General features: G+C 54.1%; 11 protein-coding genes across 11 annotated transcripts; 6 read left to right on the top strand and 5 right to left on the bottom strand.

Moving 5' to 3' along the window:
• Positions 1 to 834: 834 nt before the first annotated feature.
• On the top strand, positions 835 to 1,251 carry LMH87_006901 (uncharacterized protein; the record flags this gene model as incomplete). The annotated part of the gene is made up of 2 exons (XM_056191907.1): positions 835 to 864; positions 1,057 to 1,251. 2 exons carry the CDS (start codon positions 835 to 837, stop codon positions 1,249 to 1,251), a joined length of 225 nt encoding a protein of 74 aa, XP_056060178.1.
• A 453-nt stretch (positions 1,252 to 1,704) lies between these two features.
• Positions 1,705 to 2,784, top strand: LMH87_006900 (uncharacterized protein; the record flags this gene model as incomplete). The annotated part of the gene is made up of 1 exon (XM_056204863.1): positions 1,705 to 2,784. The coding sequence occupies one exon, from the start codon at positions 1,705 to 1,707 to the stop codon at positions 2,782 to 2,784; it is 1,080 nt and encodes a 359-aa protein (XP_056060177.1).
• A 764-nt stretch (positions 2,785 to 3,548) lies between these two features.
• Positions 3,549 to 6,189, bottom strand: LMH87_006899 (uncharacterized protein; the record flags this gene model as incomplete). The annotated part of the gene is made up of 3 exons (XM_056204862.1): positions 3,549 to 3,775; positions 3,849 to 5,903; positions 5,970 to 6,189. 3 exons carry the CDS (start codon positions 6,187 to 6,189, stop codon positions 3,549 to 3,551), a joined length of 2,502 nt encoding a protein of 833 aa, XP_056060176.1.
• Positions 6,190 to 6,737: 548 nt separating this feature from the next.
• On the top strand, positions 6,738 to 7,314 carry LMH87_006898 (uncharacterized protein; the record flags this gene model as incomplete). Its single annotated transcript, XM_056204861.1, has 4 exons — positions 6,738 to 6,774; positions 6,983 to 6,999; positions 7,067 to 7,132; positions 7,213 to 7,314. 4 exons carry the CDS (start codon positions 6,738 to 6,740, stop codon positions 7,312 to 7,314), a joined length of 222 nt encoding a protein of 73 aa, XP_056060175.1.
• Positions 7,315 to 8,201: 887 nt separating this feature from the next.
• Positions 8,202 to 10,708, bottom strand: LMH87_006897 (uncharacterized protein; the record flags this gene model as incomplete). The annotated part of the gene is made up of 6 exons (XM_056204860.1): positions 8,202 to 8,255; positions 8,310 to 8,376; positions 8,431 to 8,974; positions 9,028 to 10,473; positions 10,538 to 10,575; positions 10,644 to 10,708. The coding sequence occupies 6 exons, from the start codon at positions 10,706 to 10,708 to the stop codon at positions 8,202 to 8,204; spliced, it is 2,214 nt and encodes a 737-aa protein (XP_056060174.1).
• Positions 10,709 to 13,100: 2,392 nt separating this feature from the next.
• Positions 13,101 to 14,928, top strand: LMH87_006896 (uncharacterized protein; the record flags this gene model as incomplete). Its single annotated transcript, XM_056204859.1, has 3 exons — positions 13,101 to 13,948; positions 14,004 to 14,362; positions 14,417 to 14,928. 3 exons carry the CDS (start codon positions 13,101 to 13,103, stop codon positions 14,926 to 14,928), a joined length of 1,719 nt encoding a protein of 572 aa, XP_056060173.1.
• An 809-nt stretch (positions 14,929 to 15,737) lies between these two features.
• LMH87_006895 (uncharacterized protein) lies at positions 15,738 to 20,101 on the top strand (the record flags this gene model as incomplete). The annotated part of the gene is made up of 3 exons (XM_056204858.1): positions 15,738 to 15,947; positions 16,017 to 18,751; positions 18,802 to 20,101. 3 exons carry the CDS (start codon positions 15,738 to 15,740, stop codon positions 20,099 to 20,101), a joined length of 4,245 nt encoding a protein of 1,414 aa, XP_056060172.1.
• A 385-nt stretch (positions 20,102 to 20,486) lies between these two features.
• LMH87_006894 (uncharacterized protein) lies at positions 20,487 to 21,567 on the top strand (the record flags this gene model as incomplete). Its single annotated transcript, XM_056204857.1, has 3 exons — positions 20,487 to 21,007; positions 21,062 to 21,143; positions 21,199 to 21,567. 3 exons carry the CDS (start codon positions 20,487 to 20,489, stop codon positions 21,565 to 21,567), a joined length of 972 nt encoding a protein of 323 aa, XP_056060171.1.
• A 72-nt stretch (positions 21,568 to 21,639) lies between these two features.
• LMH87_006893 (uncharacterized protein) lies at positions 21,640 to 22,308 on the bottom strand (the record flags this gene model as incomplete). Its single annotated transcript, XM_056204856.1, has 1 exon — positions 21,640 to 22,308. One exon carries the CDS (start codon positions 22,306 to 22,308, stop codon positions 21,640 to 21,642), a length of 669 nt encoding a protein of 222 aa, XP_056060170.1.
• Positions 22,309 to 22,782: 474 nt separating this feature from the next.
• On the bottom strand, positions 22,783 to 23,246 carry LMH87_006892 (uncharacterized protein; the record flags this gene model as incomplete). Its single annotated transcript, XM_056204855.1, has 4 exons — positions 22,783 to 22,885; positions 22,954 to 23,007; positions 23,080 to 23,156; positions 23,226 to 23,246. The coding sequence occupies 4 exons, from the start codon at positions 23,244 to 23,246 to the stop codon at positions 22,783 to 22,785; spliced, it is 255 nt and encodes an 84-aa protein (XP_056060169.1).
• Positions 23,247 to 24,338: 1,092 nt separating this feature from the next.
• On the bottom strand, positions 24,339 to 27,368 carry LMH87_006891 (uncharacterized protein; the record flags this gene model as incomplete). Its single annotated transcript, XM_056204854.1, has 2 exons — positions 24,339 to 26,992; positions 27,059 to 27,368. The coding sequence occupies 2 exons, from the start codon at positions 27,366 to 27,368 to the stop codon at positions 24,339 to 24,341; spliced, it is 2,964 nt and encodes a 987-aa protein (XP_056060168.1).
• Positions 27,369 to 27,831: the final 463 nt, after the last annotated feature.

Genomic DNA, 27,831 nt, shown 5'->3' with positions numbered 1-27,831 from the left:
AAGCAAGCCGACGCAGTACTTGCCGTTGCATCAGAGTCAGTTGCGAACCTTGCTATGCCTGCCGAGCGGTCACGCCAAAAAAAAAAGATTCGATCCAATTTGAGCTTGTTGATCGGCGCTTTGTTGAGTGACTATCAAGAGTGATCGGCAGAGGAGGCCTGCCCGTTCGACTCGTTGCAGCAATGAATGACGGCACCAAGAAGCACTGACGATGTTGCGCACCGTTCTAGCCATTACCGCTACTCAGTTCCTGTGTCACGCTCGATGGCCGGATGCTTACTGCCACCAATAAGCGGCTACCGACGAGAGAGGTTTGTATCTGCAGGCTGCCTCTTTCCCCGCTAGGCCCTTTGCTGCGACAACAGATTGCCAAAATTGTCGTGCGAATTCTCAGCCGCATCACTAATAAATCCACGATCTGGTGGACGTGGGCCGCTCAGATCTGGCGCTAGCCTTACCAGGCGAGAGACGGTGGTCGCATCGCGAATCATACCCACGCCACGATCCGTGATTCTGGCACGTCCAGTGGCCTCACTAACGCTGTACAGTAATATTCACAACGACACTGTGTACTCTGCACTCTCTCTTGCACTTGCTGTTCTTGGAGCAGTGCACCGCCTCCACGTTTTTTCATAAGCCTGGTGTCGAGCGCAAGGCCATGACGCGTCCCTCATTACGGCACAGCGCTACCTCCACTTGGCTTTTGCCACATTTCGAAGTGGCTTGCAAGTAGGGCAGCTTGGCAAACCGACTCTGATCCTTCTCTTCCAGAAATCTCGTTGGAAACCGATTAAGGCCTATCGCAACTACATGCAGCTTCTTAGCTTCTTGTAAATGTTTGGTTACAGAAACGTAATATCATCAGTACGCACTCCCAAACTCCGTGGTGCGGATCGACAGCCGCCGACTGGTCTACTGGTACTCGAAGTGCCTTCGTGCCCTGCTAGTGAGGCCGTAATCTGCACTAGTTAACGGCATTTATTACGGAGACTTGTTATTATGGAACTCGCTGCGCCCTCCAAGGCTGACTGACGCCTTTACTGATACCGGTCGCAGTGCTGGCTTGGCCCAGCTGTTCCCCTGAAATTGTTTGCACTTCACGCACCTGCGCTTTGTTCCAAAGGGCTGCGCAAATGGAGAAGTCACTGCGAGTGCTGGAACCACATCTTGACAGGCGACCGGGTGCTCCTCTGCCCCATACGATCTGCAATCACAAGCTCGCTTGGCTTGGGAGCAACTAACTACTGGTAACTAGTCCGTGCTAGTATGCCACAGAGCATGAACAGCCACAGTCGCAGGCAGTGCAACTGCATGCGCAGCTAATTCTCAGAAATCCGCTCAACGCGTCTCTCAATTAGTGGCATGCGCAAGCCTTGGCTGCTCCAGTCTGCTCTCGCTCATCCCAACTAGCGGCCATTTCGGCCCCAGCCGGACGCGCACGCCAACAATCTGACGACGGTGATAGGCTCGTCGCCGGCCCTGGAACAAATAACTTAGCTCCCTAGCAGCCTTGTTTAACGCAAAATTGCAGCATTCCGCCAAAAGGGGGCAACGATTGCACGACCTAACGTTAGCACACTGACGGCCTTAATTTCCCAATGGCTCGTGAGAGATGTCTTCTTCGTAGACTGTCCCGACTTTTCCCTCATACCTCTCGACACGCGCCTCGTCGACTCTGCCACACGGCAGCGATCCCCATGTAACATGGCTCTGTCGCTGCGCGCACTGCCCTCCAAGCAACCCTACAGAACACTAGTCTACCTCCTCGCTTTTGTCAGCGTCTTTTTTGTCCTGTCGAGGCTGTATCTGAGCAACGATGAGGACCTGCTCGCTCTCGGCACCATCCAGGACTCGCCTGAAACACACGCGCTCTGCACCGCCCATGGCTTTACTGCCTATCCTGCGACGGCCTCAGCCTCTCGACGAAAGATTTACGACCTCACCATGATCAACACCGAGCTCGACTGGCTCGAAATCCGTCTCGATGCCCTCTACGACGAGGTGGACCTCTTCATCATTGTCGAATCGCCCAAGACTTTCCATGGCCACTCGAAGCCCATGGTCGCCAAGGACAACTGGGACCGCTTCGCCAAGTACCACGACAAGATGCTCTACCACGAGCTTGAGTTCCCGAGCAGCTTCCACCCGCACCGCACGTGGGACTTTGAGTTTCTGCAGCGCGACGCGAGCTACGAGCAAGTCTTTCCAAAACTCACCGGCGACCGTGCGCCGCGCCTCGGCGACGTGCTCGTCGTCGCCGACGTCGACGAGATCCCGCGCCCCGATACGCTGCGTACGCTGCGCGCGTGCAGCTTCCCCCGCCGCCTCACACTCGCCTCGCGCTTCTACTACTACTCGTTCCAGTTCCAGAGCGTCGGGCCCGAGTGGCACCACCCGCAGGCCACCTTTTACGATGGCCAGCGCACGCTCACGCCCAACAACCTGCGCGCCGGCGGCGGCGGCAACTTCATCTCGCGATGGCGCGAGTCGGGCAACTACGCCAACTCGAGCTGGCACTGCAGCAGCTGCTTCGACTCGATGGAGCTGTTCCTCAACAAAATGGCCAGCTTCTCCCACAAGTGGATGAATGGCGCCGAGTACCGCGACCCGGACCGCATCGCCCACGCCGTCCGCGAAGGGCTCGACATCTGGGGCCGCAAGTCGTCGACGTTTGAGCGCGTGAATAATAACCAGGACCTGCCGCCGCTGGTGAGAGACGACCCGAGGTACGGCTACTTGAAGGACCGAAGTGGCGAATCGGCTGGGATGAAGGACTACCCATGAGAGGAGCCTAGATTTGTCAGATACCACAGGATTGGGAGAGGAGGTGGTGATTTTAAAGCGCAAGGCACAAAAAGGATTTCTGAGGCGTTGGAGTTTTTGATTCTGTGAAAACAAAAACACATGTACTACTTGATAGCGGCGTAAGCGACTGACATTGGATACACGTTCACGGCGTGGAATGACGAAAATGCCCCGAATAATGCAATATACCATACTCTAATTCGAAGAAATTTCACCTGGCCGTCCATGGTCTACGGTGTTTGGCATAATTCTGATCTTGTACAAGTTTCGGTTTATGAACACAGCTGGAAGGTGGCCGGCCGCATGTCACGCCATTCTGACTTCAGTGCCATCCTTCCTCTCTATTGGCAAACCTTTGTGATTCATTGTGGTATATGTGATGACGATCTATAGAGAAGGACGAGGAAAAGAAATCCAACAGGTATCCAGCGAGCCAGACATGAATGTCTAAATTGGACAAAAAAGAAATACCCATTCTAAGATACGAGTCAAATCCAAGCGACAGAACCCCCCCCCCCCCCAAAAAAGAAAAAAGAAAAGAAAAAAGGCCAACTCAACTACCAGATCGCAGCATACTGCGATGCGAATCCCGTCGCATAACTATGTACAAAAAAGAAGAAAAGCACGCTAAGAAAATTGGGAAAACGAGGGTCGGGGGGTAGAGTTTCTAGTCCAGGTCAGAAGAACCCTATCTGCTCTTACAAACCGAGACCGATCATGTCTCCACTCCCGTACTGTGATTGTCACGATCGGCTCGACGCAATGCTCGGCGGGCCCTGCGTCTTGCGGACAGAGAACCGCGGAAGGATAGACGCCGACTTGTTCTTCTCGCTGCTCAAGCTGCTCGCTCGCTGCGAGTTGACAGCCGAAAGCTCCTGCACCGTGTTGGTGTCGAGGAAGGCCTGGGGAAAGATGCCCCATTTGCCCTTGGAGTTTGTGCCTGACCAGCACCAGTGTTCGGGATATACCCCTATTGGACCGCGTGTTAGTATAAAATTCGTCTTCCATACTCTCTGGGCAAGTACTTGTGTATGTCCACTTACAGCTAATGTTGGTGATGATTTCGTCCTTGTCAAACTTGAGCCACTCCGTCTTGTCCTTGTCCTTGTGGGAAAACTTCCATCTCGACTTGGCTCTGACGTGACTTGTTCCATCCATTTTAATATCGCGGGACGGTGGAGGATCTAGCCTCAGCGCCTCCAAGGGAACAGAGGCGTTGACACCGTCATACCAGCCCATGCACCACTCTCCATTGTACTTGGACGGCCACGATAGACCAGTAACTTTGGAGCCAACCACGAGCTCGAGAGCTGGTGTACGGTCTGCCAGTAGTCTCTGACCGTACATCCTGCGCGCAGGTTCCTTGGCGACACCCGTGGGCATCATGGCTGTCTCTTGTTCATGCTCCAGTGCGGGATGTGGTACTGGTGGCTTCGTGAAGTGCAAGTCATAATCGTTGCGGTATTGTTCAGGAACGTCTGGCCCATCAATAATGACTACACCGGGTATATCGGGTAGTGGCCTGGGGTGGCGCGCGAGATGGTTGAACAACGACTTGACGTTGAAGAAAACGGTAGCATCGCTGGGGTCCATGGTGCGTCCTAAGCGAATGCAAAATAAGCAGCCGTATAGGATGTCATCTGGGCGTTTAGTTTGAATATGACTCTTTTGGAGAAACCGCAAACGGTATCCAACATTGCTTTGCCGTAAGTTGCCAGAGTTCTGTTTGCCCAAATCGTTTTCAATATCTTGAAAAGACAACTCAAAGACACAGCTGGTGCAACGCGCCACGGTCGCTGTTCCAGTAAACCCAACTGGCCTTCTTTGTTTCTTGACACCTAGGCCACCCATAATAACCTCTTCCGCTCCATTACAGAAGCCTTTGCAAAGGTAAAATGAGGAGTTGTTTCCAATAGAACAGTCCTTTCGTGACCGAGCCGGTGCTGGTTCTGATGGTCGACTGTCAGACTCGACCACAATGAGGCCGTCATCCACGTTCTGGGTGGGAATCATTGGTGGGCGATCGACGGCCCTGGAAGATTCTTGCGAGTGGTCTGATATGCGAACATTATTGAGATATGGGTCGAGGATACTTTCAGCAACCGATTCTGTCCTCGACCGACGTTGTGGAGCGCCTCCAAACGTGTCGCGTTGCGGGTCATGATCATAAGCAACCGAACCAGATTCTAGCGACACTTGATGCGTGTGATGCGTCGTCTTGGCTCCTCGAACGGATTGGTCGTTCTCAGGACCCTCCTGGTAGCTGCCTTCCTCTGGGAAGGGTTCAAGTCTTGTATTCAAATGCGACGGACTGGGCTGTGGACTGTGCGGTTGACGGCCATACTGCTGATTTGTGAGGCGGCGCCACTCTGCTTCATCATATGGATATGCATCGGGATCTCCTTGTGGCGGTACAGAAGGTGATGCTATCGGGCGGCGCTGTAGTGCAGGGCTGAGCCTATGCTGACCCGGGCTGACGGGCGATGTCGCCGAGTTAGAAGGAGGGCGAGGTGATGGAGGAGCGACGAGCGGTCGCCTCGGAAGTGGCTCGCCGCTAATTGCGACCGCAATTTCGTCATTTGATCCGGCAATAGTTGTATCCCATGGGTTGGCTGAGGGCGGGCGAGGTGGCGGCGGCTGCTGAGGAGGCGGAGCCAGCTGAGAGGGGCTGACGAGCGGTTCGTCTTCTGGCCCTAGCACGCTGCTAGGCTGTCTGTCGCGAAAGCTTTCGAGCTCTTCGTTCGCATATTGAACACTTTGGAATGCCCGTCGCGGAGCTCCTGGTAATGGGCTAGATGGCGCACCGGTTGCGCTTTGAACTGAGGAACGAGGTGGTGTCGGCGGTACAGGAAAGTTCGGTGGGGGGTGAGGTGAGGACGGAGGCGAAAATTCGTTGAGAAATGATTGTTGAGGGTTATCTTTGGAAGAATTCATCTCGAGTCTCATGCTGATTAAAACCTCGTAAATCTTCAAAGCAACCTCTCGAGTGAGGGCCTGGAGCTCGGTGTATTTGTCGGCTTCGAATTCGTCCTCGTCGACATATTCGTCGAAGCCGTATACTAGACGGCCTAGATTCGCTCGGGGTCCTTTGATTTCCTCTAAAGAAGACGTCAGCGGCCTGCAGATAACTTCAGGAAGTAAGAACAGGTCATAAAATCGCGTACCATTTTCTCGAAGGGCATTGAGGAAGTTATCGCCATATTCAGCGAGTCGCTTGGTGCATTGGGGCTCGATGAGCTTTACTGCCTTTTCACCTTCTCTGAGGAGCTTCTTCGCCGCTTTGCGCATAACGTCATTTTCGCCAGCATTTTCCACGGCCGTGCTGGCCTCTTCGACAACGTCGCGAAAGGGCTTAAGTGTGAGTACGTTGACCTCGTCGTCCATTGTTACGGTTCCTGCACAGGCGGGTTGCGGGGCGCAGAGTGTTGCGTAGAAGCCGCCGACGGGTGACAATAATTGAAACAAGCCTCTGCAGCGATCTTTTAGGTTGGACGGAAGTGAATCGTCAGGACGAAATGGGCGATGATTCGTAGGTGACACTGTGTACAGGCCGCGGGGCACCACTGGCTCAGTGAGTGTTAGTCGGCCGTTCCGCTGCAAGCCTGAAATCGACGCTGCGGCTTGCAGGTTGATGGTACAATGCAAAATATGCAGTTCGCCTAGCGATGATTATGCCGAGCAACAGGAAAGCAGCCGTGCCTTTTGCAAGATAAAGAAGCATGGCAAGAAAAGCGACATGTGCGGGTTTGTGGTTCCTCGGCCGCCACGCAGTATTTGGGGCGAGGCGAGCCTGGCCATGGCAACTAATGAGCAGCATGATGCAGGCATCTGCAAGGTGTGGTGCCCGCCCGGGGCGACGCCTCGTGGGCACGCTAACGCAGCCGCACCCAAGAAAGCATCCCCGGACGCTGGTTGAGGCCCGCCGGCTGAAAATGGTTGCATGCGAGAACTGCGGAGCAGGCAGCAAGGGTTTGGCTCTTTTGGGCGGGAGCAAACGACAGGGCGCCCACTATCACGCAGAGATCTATTGGTGCTCAATCGCTGACGGGCTGGCGACGGCGCTGTTTGGCTGTGTGAGGCAGACCGACGGAGGGGAGAGCAGCAGCAGCAGCAGCACCACCACCACCACCACCACCACCGTCAGAAAGAAAGCCACCCGTTCTGAAGCCGTGCCCAGAGCCCGCACCCGAATTAGTAACCGACGCCGTCCCTCTTCATCTAAATCCCGAAACTGTGACGTATATAGTGCTGATAGGATAAGAACGGACGATCGGACGAGGCCAACAGGCAGCCATGGCCATGGTCCGCCCTGTCGCGTGTGCAAGTGGTGGGTGCCGTGTCCGCCTCGGGCGTTTCCTGTGAGAACAGACCATGGCACACTGTTTGCGCTAACTAGTTATTTATTAGTTAGTGAGTGGTGGATTCATCCGTCTGGTGTGTTGCATCCTCGACGCCATTGCCCATGCGCCTGTCCAGTTTGATCAAACGCCGTTTGCTTCCAAGTCATGACAACGTGCCTGCCTGTGCGATTTCATCGGAGAACGGGGGCCAGCGCAATACGAAGCAGCGTAGAGGACGGAACTAAAAACCGGGGACTCGAGAATGGGTTGTAGCTCGGTATCTGAATGAATGCTAGTCCGGTCACAGAGCAATCAAAACACGACCAACCTGAAGCAGCTCTTCAAGCTGCTGTAGCGTGTAGAATAGAAAAACTGGGAGCTCATGAGGCACACGAGGCACCAGGTGCGGCGGGGCGACGCTACACTGGTGCATGGCCAGTGGACTCTGGCCCGCTAGAACCGATACCGACCTGCCCCTCCCAGCGCCCGCTCCATCACTTACAGCGTCGACCTTCACCACGTGTATCCTCGTCTTGAGCTCCTCTTCATGTTAGCGGCCAGAATTCCCCTCACACAATCTTTCGACGGTTTATGGAACTCGACTAGACCCGGCCATTGTTCATCTTTCAAGGGTCCTAAATGCAGGCCTTGCCTAGCTCAACGTCGAACTATCCCCAAACAAGATTGGCATCATGCTTGCCCCTGGCAGCTTGCAGAATGTGCCAGCTAGCCAGCCTGTTCTCCCACCACCATGCCAGTCTTCAAGACGCGCCACAGGGGTATTTTAATTCATCGGTTCGATAGTGTCTTCAAGGAGCATGCGACCGAATCCTCGATCCCTGCACCCTCCCCTTCCTAGACACTTCAGTCTACACGCCATCGCCACGTCTCTCTAGGATGTCATTATCGTTTGCCGGCGGATGCAAGTAAATTGTGTTATTCATCCGTAGCCCCCCTCTAAAATGCATGGGTCAGAGCTCCGTACCATGTACATAACTGAACAAAAGGCCCCTTCTTTATTCACAGCCTTGTTTCCTTGCATCCCAGTAATCCTCCCTATGCTCTGGGACTCGGCTGCGCGGCACCGGCTTGCTTGCCATTTTTGGTGTCCTATCTCGGTCAGTCCACGTCAACCTCCGTCTGTGACGGCATGTATGTACTTACCATTTGCGTAATGAACATACGGCCGACATCGATAGTCTCCTGCATGCCTTGCTGGTGCTGCCAAAAGCTAGAATCAACGTTAGTCATATTTCTTTGGCATCTAAACCAGAATGTGGCTCACATCTCTGCTGGAGAACTCCTGCCCCGAATGGAAGTAAGCCGTGCCTCTTCCTCGAGAGAAGCTCGCGTAATCTTCTCGGACGTTTCGATGCCAGGAGCCGCAGCCTTGTCCGCCACGTCCTGTCCAAGGTGATCTTGAAGCATACGTCGCTTCATTTGGAATCTCTCTTTGCGCTCCTTCTGCAGTCCGGGGCTCTCCAGTTTGTCCAAAACGGTACGAACAATGATCTGCGCCAAGAAGTAAAAGTGCTCAACCAGCAAGATGCTAAGCAGCAGACCCCATCCTGTAAAGTTGGAGGCGGCGCCACGCTCGCCGTCCCTGTCTCTGCTGCACAAAAAGACAATTGCGGAGCTGGTGACACTACCGAGCCACGACAGGACACCGAGGGTCTGCAGCCATGGACCAATAGAATCAGCTCTCCATGGAACGGGCCGGCGACAGCTCATGGCAATCTTGAGAGCATCGGAGCGAAGTTCGACCCAGTTGTTGACCAGAAAGCAGCACGGTGCCAGTGGCCAAGCAACAGAGAAAAGGTTCAGGTAGCCTTGGTGCCGTTAGTCATGAGCACCTGATTCAACGTCACTCACTGCTGCTTACCAAATTGCATCACCATCTCGCGATAGTCTTCCGTCACGTCATATACGTCCATTTCGTATTCGCTGCGCACGCGTTTCATAAACTCAGTCTCTTCTGGGTTATCATGGACGTTTTCCTCGCTTCGTTTGGCTTGAATCTCCTTGGCCTTGGCAAGCGCCCTCTGCTTGACATACGGAACTACCAGCTCAGTGGCAAAGTTGACAATTTGCGCCGTGACAGTAAAGTAGAACATCTGGGCCGAGATACGTTGCGGGTTGATCTGGAACTCGCGCGTAGCGAGCGGCGCTTTGCTAAAGGTGATGGTTTGCGCAGTCCGTCTCCAGAAATCGAGGGCAGGAATGAGAACATGGCCAAATGGCAAGTAGACGAAGGTGGTGAAGAGCAGAGGCATGTAAGACGTCATGAAATTGAGGACAAACTGCTTCTGAATCAGAGCTGCACGGTATGCATCAACGGTGGCATAGTTTTCGCGATCCGTCAGTGCTTTGGCCGCAGCCATCAAGCCGGTAGACATGATTGGCGTGCAGACAACGAGAATCACAGTCGGAACAAAGGCAAGGTATTGCTTTCCAGGACCATTGTAGACTTCATTGATGAAAATCTCGAGAGAAATAGCCGTGAGGGAGAGACTTCCGAGTGCAATGATGCATGCCAGAGCAAACGGGACTTGAAGAATCTGAGTCTGGAGTCGCTTCATGGGTGGGTAGACTCGGACAGCTTCGCCAGTGACGGGATCTTCCTGTTCGTAATCCCACTGAAACTGAGGGCGCGGCTGCTGAATTTCCGAGACGCGTCTAACGCCCCATTGAACAGCAAGATCGAGCTCTTTCTTCTTCCAATACTCGAAGAAAATGACAGACCAGAGACAGGTAGCCACAGTATAGATCATTGAGAATTGGCCCAGACACAGCCAAGCGCTGAAGCCAATTGCAGACGGAACAACGAGGAAGCGTAGGTATGATCGCAAGAAGACAAAGTACATGGTGATGTTTTCACCAAACTTTTCGCGAATGTCATGGATCTCTGACTCCTCAAGGAGCCATTTGCCGCTCCAGTTGGAGATCCACTCCTTGTTGAATGCGCGATTCTGAAGTGGGAAAATGGCGTCGACATATTTCCATTTACCCGCGTTCTCCGTCAGTCCAGCGCCTCCTTCGTTCTCTGGCTTGATCATCATGAGATATACGAGCCGCAGGCGCTCGGCCTCGGTCACGGGTTCGCTCTCGAGCGTCTTGGCGACATCGTGATTGGGGCTGGCGGACCGGACGCCGTGCAGCCAGTCCTGTAGCCTGGCCCTGTAGATCTGCTTCTGAAGCAAGTCGGACGAGGCTATTTTGACAAAGACGTAGAGCGAGTCTTTGCTGGCGCGTCGAACTTCGCTGGCGAGCCCGACCGTGGTCAAAGCCCTGATGAGCTCGACGTAGCCCGCTTCGGCTTCGGCCTTTTCTGCAAGACTATTAGACAACTTGTTGTTCTAGATGGAGCCCATTCGGTTGCGCTGGGGCCGTACCTTTGGCAGGAATCTTGTAGTGGACAACATAGTCGACGCTGGTGTTCATGACGAGTTAGCGCAGCTGCCGTTGGACGGGCGGATAATAGCTAGGAGAATCGCGTACCCATTATTGTCGTCGACACTACCGTCGTTCTTGGGAGAAGCCATTGTATCCGATGATTTGTCCATCTTGGGCCATGGACATGAAAAAGAGTAGAAGAGGGGGAGACGAGAAGCTCTCTGGTGTCGAGGTGGAATGACGTGGTTGAGGGAGCTGTGGGCCAGCTGCACAGGGAGCTGTAGTGGAGTTTTGGTCCCAGCCGCACGGATCTTCGGCGTCTGGTAGACTATAGAGATGCAGTTGAGCGGAGATGCAATGCAAATTTATTCGAGTATCAAGATAAATTCACACAGATATACATGCATCAATTCTGTCGTCTGTGAAAATAACAGCTCGTCCTCAGCTTCTCTGACGCGGGTAATGATCAGATTGAAGAAATCGAGCGGCCTGGACAACAGACAAAACCAGCCACCATGACGCTGTCACTACCTAGGTGCCTAAGGTAGTTACCCAGGCCAAGGTAGCCAGCCGAGCAGCCAAGCAGGGAAGCCGGTGGCTTGGTGCTACTTTTGTGGGGCGCAAACTGAGCTGAGATGGGCGCGCCATACCGAGGGTGCCATTGAGCGCATCACTGGTATGTGAGAGGCCTCGCTGTTGAAATTTACTGGTGATGTTGGGCACACATGAAAGAACTAGGCCTCGTTTTCTGCCACGGTGGAAGACAAAAAGTGTGAACAGTGCCAGACACTGTCAAGGCGACAGACACTTTAGCGGTGGCGGTGCTGCCCCAGAGAATCACTGAGATGATCGCCGCCAGCGTAGCCACACTGGGAGAGCAACTTACCTACTGGTACCTAGGTACCTAGGTACCTGGTAGGTACGCCACACTTGGTCGCTATCTTTACTGGCGCGCTGGGGATCGTGGCGGACTTTATCGAGGCAGCCGCTAAAAGGTTTCTATTAGCGACAGAGACGACAAGATGCCTGTCATCTACATGTGTCACGGGTTTCCTCTTGATCAGTAACTCTGGTGATCCCTTCGCCCAAAGAAGAAGCTGGCGCGGCACTTCAACCTGTTGACCTCCTGACTACAACCCTCAAGCTGCTAGCAGGGGCGGCATTGTGCGCTGTCGTTGTTGCGCCGGCTCGCGCGGCCTCAAATCCTGAATCAATCACAGCAAATTATTCTGTGAAAAGAATCTCCGGTCAATATATTTTTACACTATACCAGCAGCTGCCTGGATGTTATCGTCTGCTTGGCATTCCCTTGCCATTCCCCTATGCAATCGGTTTTACCCGCTCCCTCCTCGCCTTACGCATCTTTCATGCCTCCGCACTAACTTATACATACATCTGATCTTCTTTCTGGGGTAGGTTGCGGTCAAAACCCCGCATTCATCGTGCCGCCTCTGCCCTATGGACTTGCAGGATTCGTAGTCTAGGCACAGATCATTCCAGAGAATACGTAGTGTTACACCTAAACAAGTCTACGACGCCCTTTGTATTAAGTTTCGCCGGCAAAGCCCGTTTCCGGACCAGGCCAATAAATCCTCAGTAGCGGCGCATGATACAACCAGGGTCATCTCGTTGAAGCTAATCGCGTTGCTCGCCAGCATTCTTTCTTCAACTCCGGCATTCGCAAATGTTGGCAACAGCCTCGGGACTTTGTAAAGCTAGATTAGCTAGTGACATCGACCCTGGATAGTTTAGGAAGGCGCTCGATATGATTCAAGTAAAGAATACCACCTAGAATTATGGTACCTTTGCATTGCCAGCCAATGGCAGGCGAGCGCATGATCTCAAGTGTCTACCCGGGGTTAAAAAAGTTCCATAGATAAAATTAGTGGAAATATCATTTAACCTAGATTTCGAGACTCCGGTTTGGGTGGATTGTGTTGCCACACCAAGTTGGCGGCAGGCCGACCGCAATACTACCTTCCTGTCCAATGTACAATTGCGACTTTCCAACTGACTTGTACACGCTACTCTGATATCGCGACTCTGCCATTTATAATTTCCGCTTGTCAGCCGGCCTCGCTTAAAACTATCATTACCCAGCTGCCCAACCGGCAAGTGTCGCGACGCCCAACACTGTCACCATTATTCCGGACCTTTTGATCCAAATAGGCAAGAGCTCATCTATATCGGTTTTACAGATGCCAAGCTCGCTATCGAGCGCGTTGCATTTGCGCGGGGTAATAAAAACTGGACCATTCGTGCCGGTAGCCGTTCTTTGACCTTCTCGAACAAGACTGTACTATGCATGATGCGCCCGTGATATTGGCTCGGCTGCGATCTCCCTCCACTTCTGCTATGCACCCGATTGTGCCGAGCTCTGCCACGAAATACGGACGGCATCACCCGCCTCTTGTCACGGCAGTACACAGAAGCGGGTCAATTTGCTCATTATAACAACCGATACGAGATAGCTTAACTATAAAACCCCAGGCTCGCCTCAATTTGACTTGTAGATTTGCACAGGATTGTCACTCGCATCAATAATCTTCTTCAGCCGCGGCAATGTATGCTTCACTTCTACCTCTTCTTGCCGCTCTGGCGGTTGCCTCGCCGGCCAACCTTCAGATGACTCTGAAGCAGTCGCTTCACATGGTCCCCCAGGGCTGGGAAGTCCACTCTGATGCTCCCGCCGACCAAAAGATCAACATGCACATCGGTCTCAAGGAGCAAAACATGGAGCAGCTCCAGAAGCGCCTCTTGGAGATGAGCACCCCTGACCACGCCGACTACGGCAAGCACATGACCAAGGCGGAAATCGATGCCTTGACGTCCCCTACCAAAGAGACTGTGGAGTCGGTTGCCTCATGGCTTTCTTCCCACGGCATCGACGCTGGCGAAGTTTCCAACGGCCTAATGCCCATCACCATCACGGTCTCTCAGGCTGAAAAGATGCTTGGCACTAAGTACAAGGTCTACCACCACGCTGCCGAGGACAAGTATACCATCCGCACGACCGAGTACAGTCTCCCCCAAACCGTGCACTCCGAGGTCACCATGATCCAGCCCACCACCATGTTCAGCGACATGGGCATGATCAACCGTCAGCTCGTTGCTTCCAAGAAGACTGGCAGCAAGTTCGCCACGACTCCCAAGTCCAAGAGAGCCGGGTGCAGTGGTGGCTCCGTCACCCCGGCCTGCCTGCGAAACTTGTACAACATCAACTACACTCCCTCCAGAAGCAACTCTCTTCTTGGTGTCTGCGGCTACCTCGGCGAAGTGGCCAGCCAGGACGATCTGAGCGATTTCCTGCAGGAGAACAACATCAACAACGCCGGTGATCTGTCGATTGAGCTTGTCAACGGCGGTACCAACAACGGCTACGGCACCACCGAAGCTGATCTCGATATTGAGTAAGTGAATATATTTCGCATAGTACAAAAATTCGTCTTCTAACAACAGAAAAAGGTACACTGTTGGCCTGAGCGCTGGCATCAACAACGTTTTCTACTCGACTGGCGGTAGCCCCCCGTGGAAGCCGGACTCTGGCAGCAACCCCAACAACAACACCAATGAGCCCTACTTGGACTGGCTCAATTATATGCTTGCCAAGTCGGACCTTCCCCAGACTGTCACCTCTTCCTACGGTGATGACGAGCAAACTGTCCCCAAGGACTACGCCGACAACGTCTGCAACCTCTTCATGAAGCTTGGCGCTCGTGGTGTCAGCTTCATGGCCAGCTCTGGCGACGGTGGTGTTTCCGGTGGTCAGCCTACCAACTGCCAGGCCAATGACGGATCTGGCAAGCGAAAGTTCCTTCCCACCTGTAAGTTGACACTGACACTTTTTTCTCTGACAGGTTACTTACTCATATGACTAGTCCCCGCCAGTTGCCCGTGGGTTACCGCTGTCGGCGGCACTCAGGGTACTCCCGAGACGGCCGCTGGTCTCTCTTCCGGTGGCTTCTCCGAGTACTACCCCGTCCCCGACTACCAGTCCTCTGCCACCTCTGGCTACCTTTCCAAGATTGGCAGCCAGTACTCTGGACTGTACAACCCCAAGGGACGTGGTATTCCCGATGTTGCCGCTCAGGCCGAGAACTTCCAGACTGTCATCGCGGGCTACAACCAATATGTCAGCGGTACCAGCGCTGCCTCTCCCACATTTGCTGCCGTCATTGCTCTGCTCAACGATTACCGCATGTCTCAGGGCAAGGCTCCTCTGGGTTTCCTCAACCCCTGGCTGTACAGCAAGGCTGGCTCCGGCCTCAACGACATTACCTCTGGTAGCAACCCTGGCTGCCAAACCAACGGCTTCTCGGCCTCCAAGGGCTGGGACCCCGTCACCGGTCTGGGCTCTCCCAACCTGGGCAAGCTCCAGAAGACTGTCTAAGATGCTTGATCAACTTTCTCGCAGGCGCGTACAGGCCGCATTATGCTTTGCGCTTGGCATGACAGAGTGCGGGGATGCCAACTGCAGTACATACTCTACCACGTTATATATTTCACATTTTGTCAAGTTTTTCAATAAAAATCAGTTGCAACTAAATTTGAACCATGTAGTGCTCTTGAAATATGCACTATCGGTTTTGAAATGGTAAGCTAGCTATTATCAGGCGTAAGCCGGGGCGTACAATTTTTGGTGCTCTTTCATTGGCATTTCAGCTTTAGTACAGTTCGCCACGGAATGCTCGATTTTTTTTCCTCGCAGCGCCGCATTCTTACTTTTTAGGCAATGATTATTGTTTTTGTGGCGCTCCTCTTGATTGACTTGTTAAAATGGAAAGGGCGCAGAACGCATGCTGAAAGGCGCCGTCGGCCCTCGCTATCTGCGCTACTCATTCTGCCCGCCGATTCTGGACGCTGGTAAAGTGTTGGTCAGTACCTCAGAGCCGCAGCCTCGTTTTTAGCGTGTGAGTCCCCGTTGTACGCCCTTTGTTCGACTGCGACGGGGAATTGGGCGGGCGATGCAGCAGAGGTCACCAGACCAGGCCGCCCGCAGCTGGTACAGCTGGTATCTACGGCCAACGCAATATTGGTACATGCTTGCTCTTCAGCAAAACAACGAGCAGCAGCATCCAGCCTCTCAGTACAAATCCCTTGCCATCCGCAGCCCTGAAGCACATTTTCCGCCTTTTTGCACTACTACGGCATCCATACTTTGTATTGACCAACTGCCATATTCTGCCCACAACAAGGACCATGTACTCCGACCGCGATGGAACTGCCACCAAGCAGTCTCAAATGGTATACGACAGGCAGATGCGGCTTCTCCGCCTTGCCGTCGGCGTGCTTTCTTCAATTGGCTTTGGTGCCGTAACCATTGGCGGAGAGTACAGCCGCACTGCTCTTGAACAGCTGATGGACTCTACTTGGAAAGTCAATAGGCATCTCGCTGGGCCGTTGCTTTGGGTAGGTCTAACAGCGGATACGGGGCGGATCGCTTAAGACTGCTGCGTCTTTACTGACGAATACTCACAGCCCATTCTATGGATTCACTGCATTGTCTTCTGTGTGCGGGAAGACCCTATTTCTGCATATCATTCAGCTCTACGCGGTGTGATGCTCTCATCACTACTGATACTATCTCCACTGCTCGCCAAGTTACCGGGCGGAGAAGCTAGGGATGTCAACTCACTCGTGCAGCTTCAACTTGTCTGTGCCTTCCTTCTCCTCGTGTCTCAGCTTCTAGTTCCACGTCGGCCTCAGCTTTTCAATGGTGAAAAGCGCGCTGTTGATGCCGAAGGCAGCTCCTCTGCACTAGTGCGATATTCGATGATCTGGTGCCATCTCCCGCTAGACATTGCGAGCAAGTCAGATGTGCTAAGCGCAATGCCCTTGTTGAACTATGAAACGAGAGCATCAAACCAATCTATCATTACCGTGCCGTCGTCCAAGCCGTATGTTTGGCGTCGAATTCTTATCGAACGCCTTCCCCTCTTCGTCAAGCAGTACGTTGTCGTCTTTATACGTGCTGCATTTAGCTTTGGATCACCCTACTGCATGGAACATCTTCTAAAATGCCTCGAAAGCTCGGGAGATAGGCCTAGTGAGGTGTGGCTCTGGTTCCTCGGTATGGGAGCTTCCGCTATTGCCGAAACTGTTGCCAGCCATCACATAGCTTGGACCCAGATGTCAGAAATAGCCATCCCTGTCAGAGCACAACTAATAGCCTCCATCTTCCATAAGCTATTGCACAGAAAAGACTCCAAAGAACAGACAGCTGTGTCCAAGTCAACGTCTCAAGTCCCAGACGTCATCAATGTTGTCTCGGCCGACTCACACGCGCTTTCATTTTACGCGGCTATCGCTTACATTATTGCGTCCCGACTGCTGAAATTCATTTTTGCTGCTTTGTTCCTGTACCGGCTTCTTGGGTGGCAAAGTACAATCGCTGCTGTTATCGCGACCTTGGCATGCTTTTCTGCCCATCGTTCCACCGTCAAGCGGACCACCGCGGCTCGGAGAAAGGTGCGGTTGTCTCAGGATCGCACCACGGCTGTCTTGAGAGAAGCCTTTTCCTCAATTCGCGAGATCAAATTTTCTTCCCTGGAATCCCAATGGGAAAGCCACATCGAGGCTGTCCGTCAGCAAGAACTCTGCGATTTGAGCTGCATTCGGACTGCCGTAACCATTCGTGGCATTTGGGATACGGCTGCTCCGTTCGTGGTGCTCCTTTCCGCGCTTTGCACATATATATACGTTGGCGGAAATGTTACCACTTCTACCATATTTCCAATGATTACTGTGCTGCATGAGCTCCAGGACACATTGAGTTTCCTTCCCACAGCGTTGAACGACTACTTCCACTCCGCCGACACCTCCGGTCGCATCGACAAATATTTGGCATGCTCTGAAAGACCATTGCTTGTGCGGCCATCTCCTTCTGGAAACATCATTTTTGAACACGCTACGATTGCGTGGCCTTCAGAAGATGTCCGTGAGATTGTTGGTGACCGTGAAACAAAAAGGGCCCTCGACAAATTTGTACTCCAGAACCTGAATATGGAATTTCCATTTGGAGAACTGAGCATCGTGTCTGGCAAGACAGGTGCGGGCAAATCTCTATTGCTCGCAGGCATTCTCGACGAGGCTGAACTTCTTCAAGGTCACATCAGAGCGCCTACCCCCACAGGCTGCTCCGAATCAATTGCATACGTGGCGCAAGTGCCTTGGTTGCAGAGTGGAACAATACAAGAGAATATCCTATTTGGTAGCCCGCTGGATCGGGGAAGATATCATCGGGTGGTGGCCGCGTGCGCGCTGCTTTCCGATTTCAAGACTCTTGCCGAGGGAGACCAGACGAGTATCGGCCAGCGAGGTGTCAAGCTCAGCGGAGGCCAGCGCATACGTGTCAGCTTTGCCCGAGCGCTCTACTCTTCTTCCAGAACATTGATTCTCGACGATATATTTTCTGCTCTTGACACGCATGTGTCGAAAGATATTCTGGGCGCTTTGGCCGGTGAGCTCTGCAAAGGTCGAACGAGAATCTTAGTGACACACCATGTCTCACTGTGCTTGCCTTATGCCACATATCTTGTTCACTTGGAGAACAACACGGCTTTATACTCTGGGGTGCCAGAAGCTAGACCGGAAAGCATGCGGTATTTGGAGACAGAAACGAAGAATATACCCACTTCAGGGCTGGAAGCAGGATTGTCTTCCTCGAGCGGCACCGATATGATCCCCAAGGTTGCCACTGGGAACGCAGCTCACATCAAATTAGCTTCAAAAAGCCTGTTGCATCCTTACAGGAGCTATTTCATCGCTGCTGGTGGCCTTCGGTTTGGAGTCGTCTTTGCATTCTGGTCGACTGCGAGTCGGTTATTGAACGCGCTCACATCGTACCTGTTGGGCTGCATCAAGTCGCATGGGCTACCAATGTCTCATCCATCCGGGTTTTCCACAGCTAAAGCAGATCCTGAGTTTTTCCACAGCATTGCTCTCTATCTTGGTGCTGTTGTGTTGGTCATTATTACAACATCGCTCTCAAAACTTCACACAGATGCTGCGACGCTGCGTGCGGCCAGAGTGTTGTTCCGCCGAATGGCATTCACAACACTCCGAATGCCACTCACATGGCTTGACGCAACACCTTCCGGAGCAGTTCTGAAAGCTTTCGCGATCGATGCACGATCTGTTGACGAGGCGGCCCTTGCCAGTCTAGCGTCATTTACCGACAGCTTCATGAAGATTCTTACGGCAATTTGTATCGGGTAACAAGCCTTGTTAACTCTCATGCAGCATTCAACGCTAACTTGCCTAGTTTGTACACTTCCAGATACACGAGTATAGCGACAATTCTGCTGGTGAGCTGGTGTAAACAGCTTGTGTCACGCTACAAGAAAGCCGGTGCTATGGTGAAACGCACAGACGGAGGGCCGATGGCCGACATTCTCGAGCATATTGCGACTACATCTGCCGGTATAGCCACTATCAGAGCATTCGGCACCAGTGATATGTGCGTCGAAGTCATGCAGCGTTATATTGACGCGGAGTCAACGGCGAAGCGACACTTTTATCTCTTCCAACGTTGGCTATCACTACACATGAGCCTAGCGGGTATCATGTTTGCCATGATCACGGGAAGTTTCCTTCTCTGTTCCGAGTCTGCGAACAATGTGACCCGCATCGGCTTCACGTTGACATTTGCCATGGAACTCAGCCACATGATCAATGTCGCGTTCAGCAGATTTGGCGCCCTCGAATTAAGTATGACTGCCATATCATCCGTTGTTCGGCTTACGGAACTCGAGATAGAGGATCAGAGCGGCAACGAGGTTGCCGCTGATTGGCCGTCAGAGGGTCAGATTGCCGTGCGGGATCTAGAAGTTCGCTACGCTGCTAGTCTTCCTCCAGTCTTGAAGTCGATATCTTTTCACGTTCGATCTGGCGAAAGGATTGGAATTATCGGTCGCACCGGCTCTGGCAAGTCATCATTGACGCTGTCGCTACTCCGGCTACTTGACACTCAAAATGGGAGCGTCAGCATCGATGACATTGACATTTCTACCATCAAAGTGAGAGATCTACGTTCGAGAATCGGCTTTATTCCTCAAGCTCCAACACTTTTCGGCGGCACCGTACGATCCAACATGGACTACTTTGAGCAGTTGTCCGATGACAAAATTAATAACGCACTGCGGCATGTTGGGCTTCTGGCGGAGGAGAGCGACACAAATCCTGGCCGCTGTACAGCCCAGTCACAGATTGCTGTAGGCGGCGCAAACATGTCGCAAGGGCAGAAGCAACTGCTTTGTCTAGCACGGATTATACTCAGAGACCCGAAAATTATCATTCTTGACGAGGCGACATCAGCTGTGGATAGCGAGACAGACGCAATGATCCAGCAAGTCATCCGGACGCTATTTCGCAATACAATACTTGTGGTAGCACATCGATTGGAGACAATTGTGTCATTTGACAGAATTTTGGTTATTAGAGATGGTGCTTTGGTCGAAGATGGGACTCCAGCACACCTCTTTAGCCGCAATGGAGCCTTCCATGATATGGTTCAAGAAAGCCAAAACAGTGATTTCTTGAAGAAAAAAATTATGAATAAATAGAAGGCGTATAAGGAGTTGCAGATATTTCGGAGTATAAAATACATGTTGTCTTTATTGGTTTTAAAGGATCAGCGTCAATGGGCAGCTGTCAACGTGGCGACGGCACTGGACGAGCAATCTCGGATCGACAGGGCGCGCTCTGCCGTCGGTCCACTGTGACGACCGCTAGCAGAGGCGGTACTTGCGTCCACACACTGCTACAGTGCAACAGCAAGTACCTCGCTGGCAGCTCTGCGCCCCTCACCAGCTCAACCTCTCAACCTCTACCCATCGACAATGTTTCCTCCAACCTCAACCTCAATGGCGCTGGCAAGTTAGACGGCCTTTGTGACTTTCCATCTCCGCCTCTTATCCCCCCAAGCACACCAAAATACGCCCCCGCGAGATGGGGATACTACAATCCCTCGGCCTGCGCCGCGCCTCGCAGTGGCAGCGCCTCACCCTGCTCGATCACCTGCTCCTCTCGCCGCTCACCTTCCTCACCATCACCCTCTACCACATCCTCGTGTGGCTGCGCGGACGGCCGTTGCGCCCGCCGCGCGGCAAGGAGCCCGTCCGCGTGGTGTGCATCTCGGACACGCACGACTTGACTGTGGACGTGCCCGATGGCGATATTCTCGTCCACGCCGGCGACCTCACCAACGAGGGCACCGCGGCCGACGTTCAGAAGCAGCTCGACTGGCTCAACAGCTTTGACCACCCCGTCAAGATTGTGGTTGCGGGGAATCACGACAGCTACTTTGACCGCAGGTCGCGGAGGGAAGAGGACGTGCGCAGCAGGGCGAAAGTGCAGCTTGGCGACATCTTGTTCCTGCAGGGCGACATGACGGTGCAAGAGGTCAATGGACGAAAGATTAGCATCTTTGGTGCCGGCGATGTTCCTGAATGCGGGCCACAAGAATTTGCGTATGCTGAGCTACACCGGAATGCAGATGTAGTTTCTTGTGCTAATCCGAACAGCTTCCAATACACTCCCACCACACAACCATGGCACAACAGAGTACCGCCGCAGACAGACATTCTCGTCACTCATACTCCGCCCGTATGTATCACTTCAAACCGTGCACTCTGGTTGAACATTTTCTCTTACTGCACAGAAACACCACCTCGATCTTGACCTTGGATGCCCACATCTCCTCCGCGAAGCCTGGCGTGTCAGGCCACGTCTGCACGTCTTTGGCCACTGCCACTGGGCCTACGGCCAAGAGCCTATCTACTTTGACGAAATGCAGGCCGCGTACGAGGCGCTCCTCTCGCGTCCCCGCCGCGGCCCCATCATGGACTTTGTCCCCAACCGATCCTGGTTTTATATGTGGCAGGTCATCTACTACGGCGTGCAGGGTGTGGCCTGGAAATGGCTCATGGGCGGCCCCCGAGGCAATCAGGGCAGCATCATGGTCAATGCCGCGCAGATGTACGGTGATACCGGCCGCATCAAGTCGCGTGCCGTTGTTGTGGACATTTAAACACACACAAACACACAACATGTACATATCTTTACCCTCTGCAAACAAGAAAGTAGAAACTAGCTATTTACATTAAAAGCCAGCCGCAATCAGAAACTGGCCCGAGTAATACAAGATCCATACTGCATGCTGCATCCACGGCCGATGACCCGAGTCTCTCGCCACCACAAACTCCTCGGTCGCCAGGATCGAGTCGGACAGCGCAAACAGCACGCCGCCCAGCACAATCGTCCCGCTCCGCACCGTGAGTACCGCCAGCACCATGGTCAGGATCGTCGCCGTGTAGATGAGGATGGGCGCCCGCAGCGCGCCCGCGACCCGCGGCATCAGCACGGCTGCCATGCCCGGCGCCAGCAGCATCATGACGCCCGCCACGCCCTGCCGCCAGGCGTCGGCGGCGATCTGCTCGCGGCCGCTGCCCAGGCCCGCGAAGAGCGCGACGTAGAAGAGGTGCGCGACCAGGAAGCTGCCGAGGCCGCAGAGAAAGTTGGCCTCGCCGGGCCACGCGAGGAACGCGTCGCCCACGGAGCCGAGCGCGAGCGCGGGCACGAGCGGCGAGGTGCGGCCGGCGCGCAGCGCGGCAAAGCACGCGAGCAGCGCCGTCGAGAGCGTCTTGTACGCCATGCGCGTCTTGCTGGGCGCGGCGCGGACGCTGACGAGGTACAGCAGCGACGAGGCGACGGATACAGCAATCACGGCCGTCTCCGTGGGGTTGCTGCCCTGCAGGCGCTTCCAGTCCATGGTTGGAGGTTGGGATGGAGAGCTTGTGGAGGAGGAGAGGAGCCGCGCTAGGTTCGTGTCAGCTCGGAAGCTCCCGGCCGAGATGGGTGTGTGGATGGGCGGACAATGGCACTTACATGGTGAGTCGTAAAAACACGGTCCAATTGGCAGCCTAGGTTTGGAAACACGGTTGTTGATAGATTGGTCAGTGAAAGGGACGGACTTGAGATGAAAAACATGTATTTAGAAACGGATGCCGGGGCATTTAAGCACTCCGTTTCCTCCGCAGATTTACTGGGTGTTGTACCCTCCGCCCGCTGGGGCTGAAGCTGCAAAGTGGCTCCGGGGTATAAGTGGAAGTGGAGGTTTATAAAAGATGTAGATGTACGAGCATATCACAAGTCTTGGAGGCGGCAAGTTCAAGGGGGGAAATTGAGTGTTTTTTAGCAATTCTTTGCATGTTATAATTACTCAAGATTTTGAGTTGTTCAACAGTCAAGCTGCTGCTTGAAAGCATGCAACTGATCTGAACTTGAGCTCCTCCACATTGTGATTGTCTGCCTCAAGGCCAGTACCTTTGCCGACACAGTTTTTCTTGCTACCATCCTGTTAGAATCTCTTTTTTCCAATCGAGACGTGTCTCAATATTGATATTTCTCAACTCACTCAAACAACACACAGTCAAAGCCCTTCTCAATGTTCAAGGCAACGTAATTCGGCCTGGTGGGCAAAGCTTTAATAAAAACAGGTACAGTGGAGTAGAGTCTTATGCCTCGGAGTGGCGGTACTTACTGGTCGGTTTTAAAGTTGGTGCAGATGTTGTCCTGAACTTGGAGGGTTAACGTTCCGCTAGCATGCACAAAGGTTGCCTATTCGAAGAATTTAGTACTTTCCTTCTCAATCGCCGTTTTGACAAGGAGAGTGTGGTTTAATCTTACCGCCTTGGTAGCAAGAGCCATTTGAGCAGAGCCCAAGGCTAGGAGGGTGACTGCCAACATAGAACGCATAATAACGGTGTAGTTGTAGAGCTGTAAAGACGTGTGTAGAAGAATAAGGAAGCAGTATGGAAACGTCAAAACGGAGCGGTCGCGACCAGATTTTATAATTATTCTGCACCGTCTTGCCAATAGTTATCTCTTTGCACAACGTGTCTCGGAAGCATCACTGGGGGCTGAAACTTGGGGTTGATACCGAATATCAGCTCAGCTGGTCCTTGGGTTGCAGTGCAGAGATGTCTGCATATTTCATTTGGTCTTGCCGTCTAAGATATGCACCCGTGTGGCCATTGAGGGAGGCCCGTGTCTTGCTTTTTCTTCCTTTGTCCCAGCGTTCGGCATCTCCCCGCAACTTTTTGTGAACAATCTTTCCTGGCAAAAGTAATACAGTACCTCAGCCACACGCACGGATATGTTTCGCACATCTACCACAATATCTTGCAACCCGTATTTTAGCGGCACTATTTTGCATGACAAGTTCAGATTGGTTTGCCTTCGGATGATGCTGCTCGACGTTCCGCGGAATGGCTAGGGGTCAGGCGAAGGACGCAGAAACAGCGGCTTCCAATGATCAGGATAGTTTTTTTACTACCTCTTATACTGCAGTGCCCCTAGGAAAAGGGGGCACGAATTTTAACTCTCTCCGATGCGGGCGACGAAGGACGGGTTGGTGCTCATGTGCTATGCTGTGTGGTGCGTGTGTTACTCTATGCTACCCAGTCCTGTGCTGCGGTATCCAAGGGCAAGTAAAAGTATTTTAAATGTTTTTGTCATTTGTTTGTAGTTTCTAGCTAATAAGATCTCTCTATCGACGATCTAGATTAAAAATTGCCTGCAAGCGCAGTGCGCAACAAATTGTCGTACGCCTTTCGTACAGTTGTGTATTCTAATTAATAATAACCCAAGAAAAAGAAAAAGTAAATCTCAAAATCGCTGATGCTGTGTTGGTTAATTCTGTTTGATTTCCTCCATGTGGTATCATGTTCAATCTGTTTCAGTTTCCCCTCCAATCCAAAGATATCCAAAATGAATCTGTTGCTTTTCTTTTCCTCAACTTCACAGAAGAAGAGCCATGGCCAGCATGGTGCTGAAGAGCAGCGACGTCACCTTCAGGCCCGAGGCACCGGCAACAGTAGGGACGGTCGAGGGTGCCACAGTAGGAACGTTGCCACTCGAAGCAGGAGGCGTGTTGCCGTTAGAGGCGGTAGGTGCGTTGCTATTAGCGGCGGCGGGCACATTGCCGCTCGAAGGGGCAGGTTTGTTGCCGTTCGAAGAGGGGAGAACCTGGCCGTTGGAGGAGGGATTGGCGTTGCCATCCGAAGAGGGGGGGGCATTGCTGTGGGAAGCAGGCGGTGCAATTCCGTGAGAAGCGGGTGGCACGTTGCTGGCAGTCGGTGTGGCGATGGAGACCGAGCAAGGGACAGTCACAGTCACAGTGTTGGCGCCCTTGTGGCCGCAGGCTGAGCAAGACACGACCTTGGTCTCCATGGGCACAGTCATGACGGGAAGGGGGGTCTCGGTGCAGCCGCAGTGAGCCTTGACAATGGTCGTGACGTACTTTTCCGTGATGATCTTGGACGGGTTGGACGGGTGGACAGTCTGGTAGGTAATGGTCGTCACAACAGTGCTGGTGGTGCTGGTGGCGGCGTTGCCGTTACCGCTGCCACTGCTGGTAGTGCTGATGCTGCCCCCGGCGCCGACAGAGGCGTCGAGGGTGCGCATGATGGTGGCGGAGGAGTGGGGGGTCTGAAGGCCCATACCAGGAGGCTGCTTGGGAGGCTCTTCCTTGGCAACCGCAGCGTAGACGGTGAGCAGAAAGTCGGCAGCCTCGCGGCGGACCGGCATGCCGCGGCGGGCATTCTTCAGCATCGCCCAACGAGCACCGTGGACGCCGCGGCCGACAAAGGTCGAGTTGCGGAACAGTGCCGGGGCAGGGGCGCTCGACGCGGGCGCCGCGCTACTGCTGCTAGGGCTGCTGCTACCGAGGCTGGGGCTGCCGCTCGTCTGCTGCGTACTCTCGGGTGCAGTTGCGTTCTTTACCTTGGCCTCGACGGGGTAGACAGGAATGGTGACTTCCGGAATGTCAGAAGAGGTAGTCTTGGAGCTGCCGGGAGCGGGAGCCGGGATCTCGGGGCCAGTAGAGTTGAACTTGGCAACAGGGTTGATGGCAGTGGTAGGAGGTGCGATGGAAGAGCTGGACCTAGTGCCGCCAGAAGCAGACGAGCTAGACGCAGGCGAGCTGGAAAAGGCGGGGAGAATCTCAGGACCAGTCGAGTTGAACTTGGCGCCAGTGTTGGCGACTTTGGGAGTCTCGGGAGCAGCGGTAGAGTTGCCCTTGGCAATGGGACTTCCACTGCCGCTGGGGGCGGGCTGCTCCGGCCTGGTAGAGTTGCCCGAGGTGCCATTGACAGCGCCGCCACCCGGCATGTACTCACCCTCAGTCGCAATGGGCATGGGCACGCCGCCGGAGACGGCGCTTGACGTCCGCGGAAGCGTAATGTTGGCCGTAGCGCCGATGAACTTGCCGTTGCTCTTGACGCGGCCGCCGCAGAACTGGCTGCTGTCGCCGGGGCAGGCCGTGTCGCAGGTATCCATGCTGACGCGCGTGTCGGCGTCGAGCTCGGCGGCGCAGTAGCAGGTCGTGTCGAAGACGCCGGCGTACTTCTTGCCGCGGCAGAGGTCGATGCACTTGTCGAGGTCCATGTCAGCGCTGTCGGCCACCTTGTCAAACGACTTGAAGCCGCTGCTGGAGCCGAAGCAGCCCAGGTAGGAGAAGCCGTCGAGGTTGGCCGGGTTGGCGTGCGGCTTGCCGCTGGGCGAGGGCAGCGTCGCGGTCGGGATGGGGCCGCTGGGCACGGTGACGGTGCGGGTGTCGGTCGAGGTCTTGGTCGTCCAGGTGGTGGACTCGAAGGAGGATGGGTTGGTGGGGTTGGGCATGGAGGCGGAGGAGTTGTTGGCCACGGGGAAGCGAGTGAAGGTGCCGTTGTTGCTGGGAGCAGTGCCGGGGAGGCGCGTGAAGGAAGCGGTCTGGATGTTGCTCGGCTGGTTGGGATTGGCGATGCCGCTGGCAGACGGGAAGATGCCAGACGGGACGCTGCTACCAGATGGGCTGGCAGCGCCCTGGACATACGCGTCAATGTAGTTGACGTCCCAGTAGGCGTTGGCAAAGGCGGCCGGGTTCTTGGCCACCCACTCGGAGCAGGTGGGCGCCAGCGCGGCGCAGCCGTCGTTGGCCCACACGGCGTTGCCGTAGTCGCCGCAAAAGTTGATGTTGAGGACGATGCTCATGTCGCGAAAGTGCGATTTGACGTCGCAGCTCTTGCCGCCGTACACGGCCTGTGGCTTACCCCAGGTGTCAGGCTTAGGCTTCTTGGCGGCGATATCCGCGGGCGCCGAGGCGCGGTCAAAGTGCCAGACCTTGATGTACTCGTCGTCCCATTGCATGGCGTAGATGCCGCCGCCCACGGCGTTGAAGGTGTCGCCGTACGACGAGGTGTCGCCGGCGGCGGGCACGTAGCCGCAGCCAATGTTTTGCGTGCCGACGTCGCAATTTGTGCTCTGCGCCGCGCCCGACGCCATGCTCAGCACGTCGGGGCCAAGCTGGCAGCCCGGCGTGGTGTGCGCCGAGATGATGTTGCGGTGGGCCGTGTTGGCGCCCTCGATGATGTCAATCTCGCCGCCGGCGGGCCAGTTGGTTCCATACGCCCAGACTGAAGAAGCGGTCGTGTTAGTGAGAGATCAAGTTTTGCCGTTTGGTGATGAGAGAGAAAACTTACAAGCTGGCCATACACCGCACTGAGACGGTGGCATGTGAAGAAAGTCGCCGATGAAGAGGCCGTGGTTGTAGGCATCCTTGCTCTCGATGCGGATGCTCGGGCGTCCGCTGGAAACGTCATATGTGTTGGTGTGGTCGACGCCGATGCGGACGACGCCGGTTTGCTCGTCGACGGCGAAGAGGCCATGGCTAGCCGCGTTGGCTTGGCTCTGATACCGGACGAAGCCGTTTGAGTAGTCGGGCGTGTCTATCCAGTTGAAGCCGCTGATGAGGGCGTCTCCAGCATACGAGTTTACCAGAGAGTAAGCCATGGTAGGCAACGTGAAAAGTAGGAGACGTCGTCTGGTTCGTATGAGTCTGACTGTTGAACCCTAGAGACTGGGTGATGAGAGAGTTTCTCGAAGGAATCAAGAAATGCTCTTCAAAGTCTCCAGTGTGTGCGGTGAACAGATGAATGGTTCAAAGTCTGATGAAGAAGAAGGGAAAGGGGTTCGAAGAGATGAGTTGTCCGGACAGCGACGGCAAGACTATATACGCAAGGCAGATGACGATCCTTGGCGATGGGCCAGACAAAGTCCTTGTCCCCAGCATCTTGCAGGAATGAATGATTGTCCAGGTGAGGCTGGGTGGGTGTTGGCGGTTTCGCCGCTTTCGAGGGCCATTTGGAAGAATAGGCCAGGAAAAGGCCCGTAATCACGCCACGCAGAGGTTGGCAACGCCAGGGAGCATTCCAGCGCGAGGCGATTCGTAAAGTGCCTGGGCGAGGCTCCGGCG

This window comes from Akanthomyces muscarius, chromosome 1, assembly GCF_028009165.1.
Source record: "Akanthomyces muscarius strain Ve6 chromosome 1, whole genome shotgun sequence".
Classification (NCBI taxonomy): Eukaryota; Fungi; Ascomycota; class Sordariomycetes; order Hypocreales; family Cordycipitaceae; genus Akanthomyces; species Akanthomyces muscarius.
The sequence above is the reverse complement of the archived record's forward strand: the minus strand, read 5'-3'. Positions and strand labels throughout refer to the sequence as shown.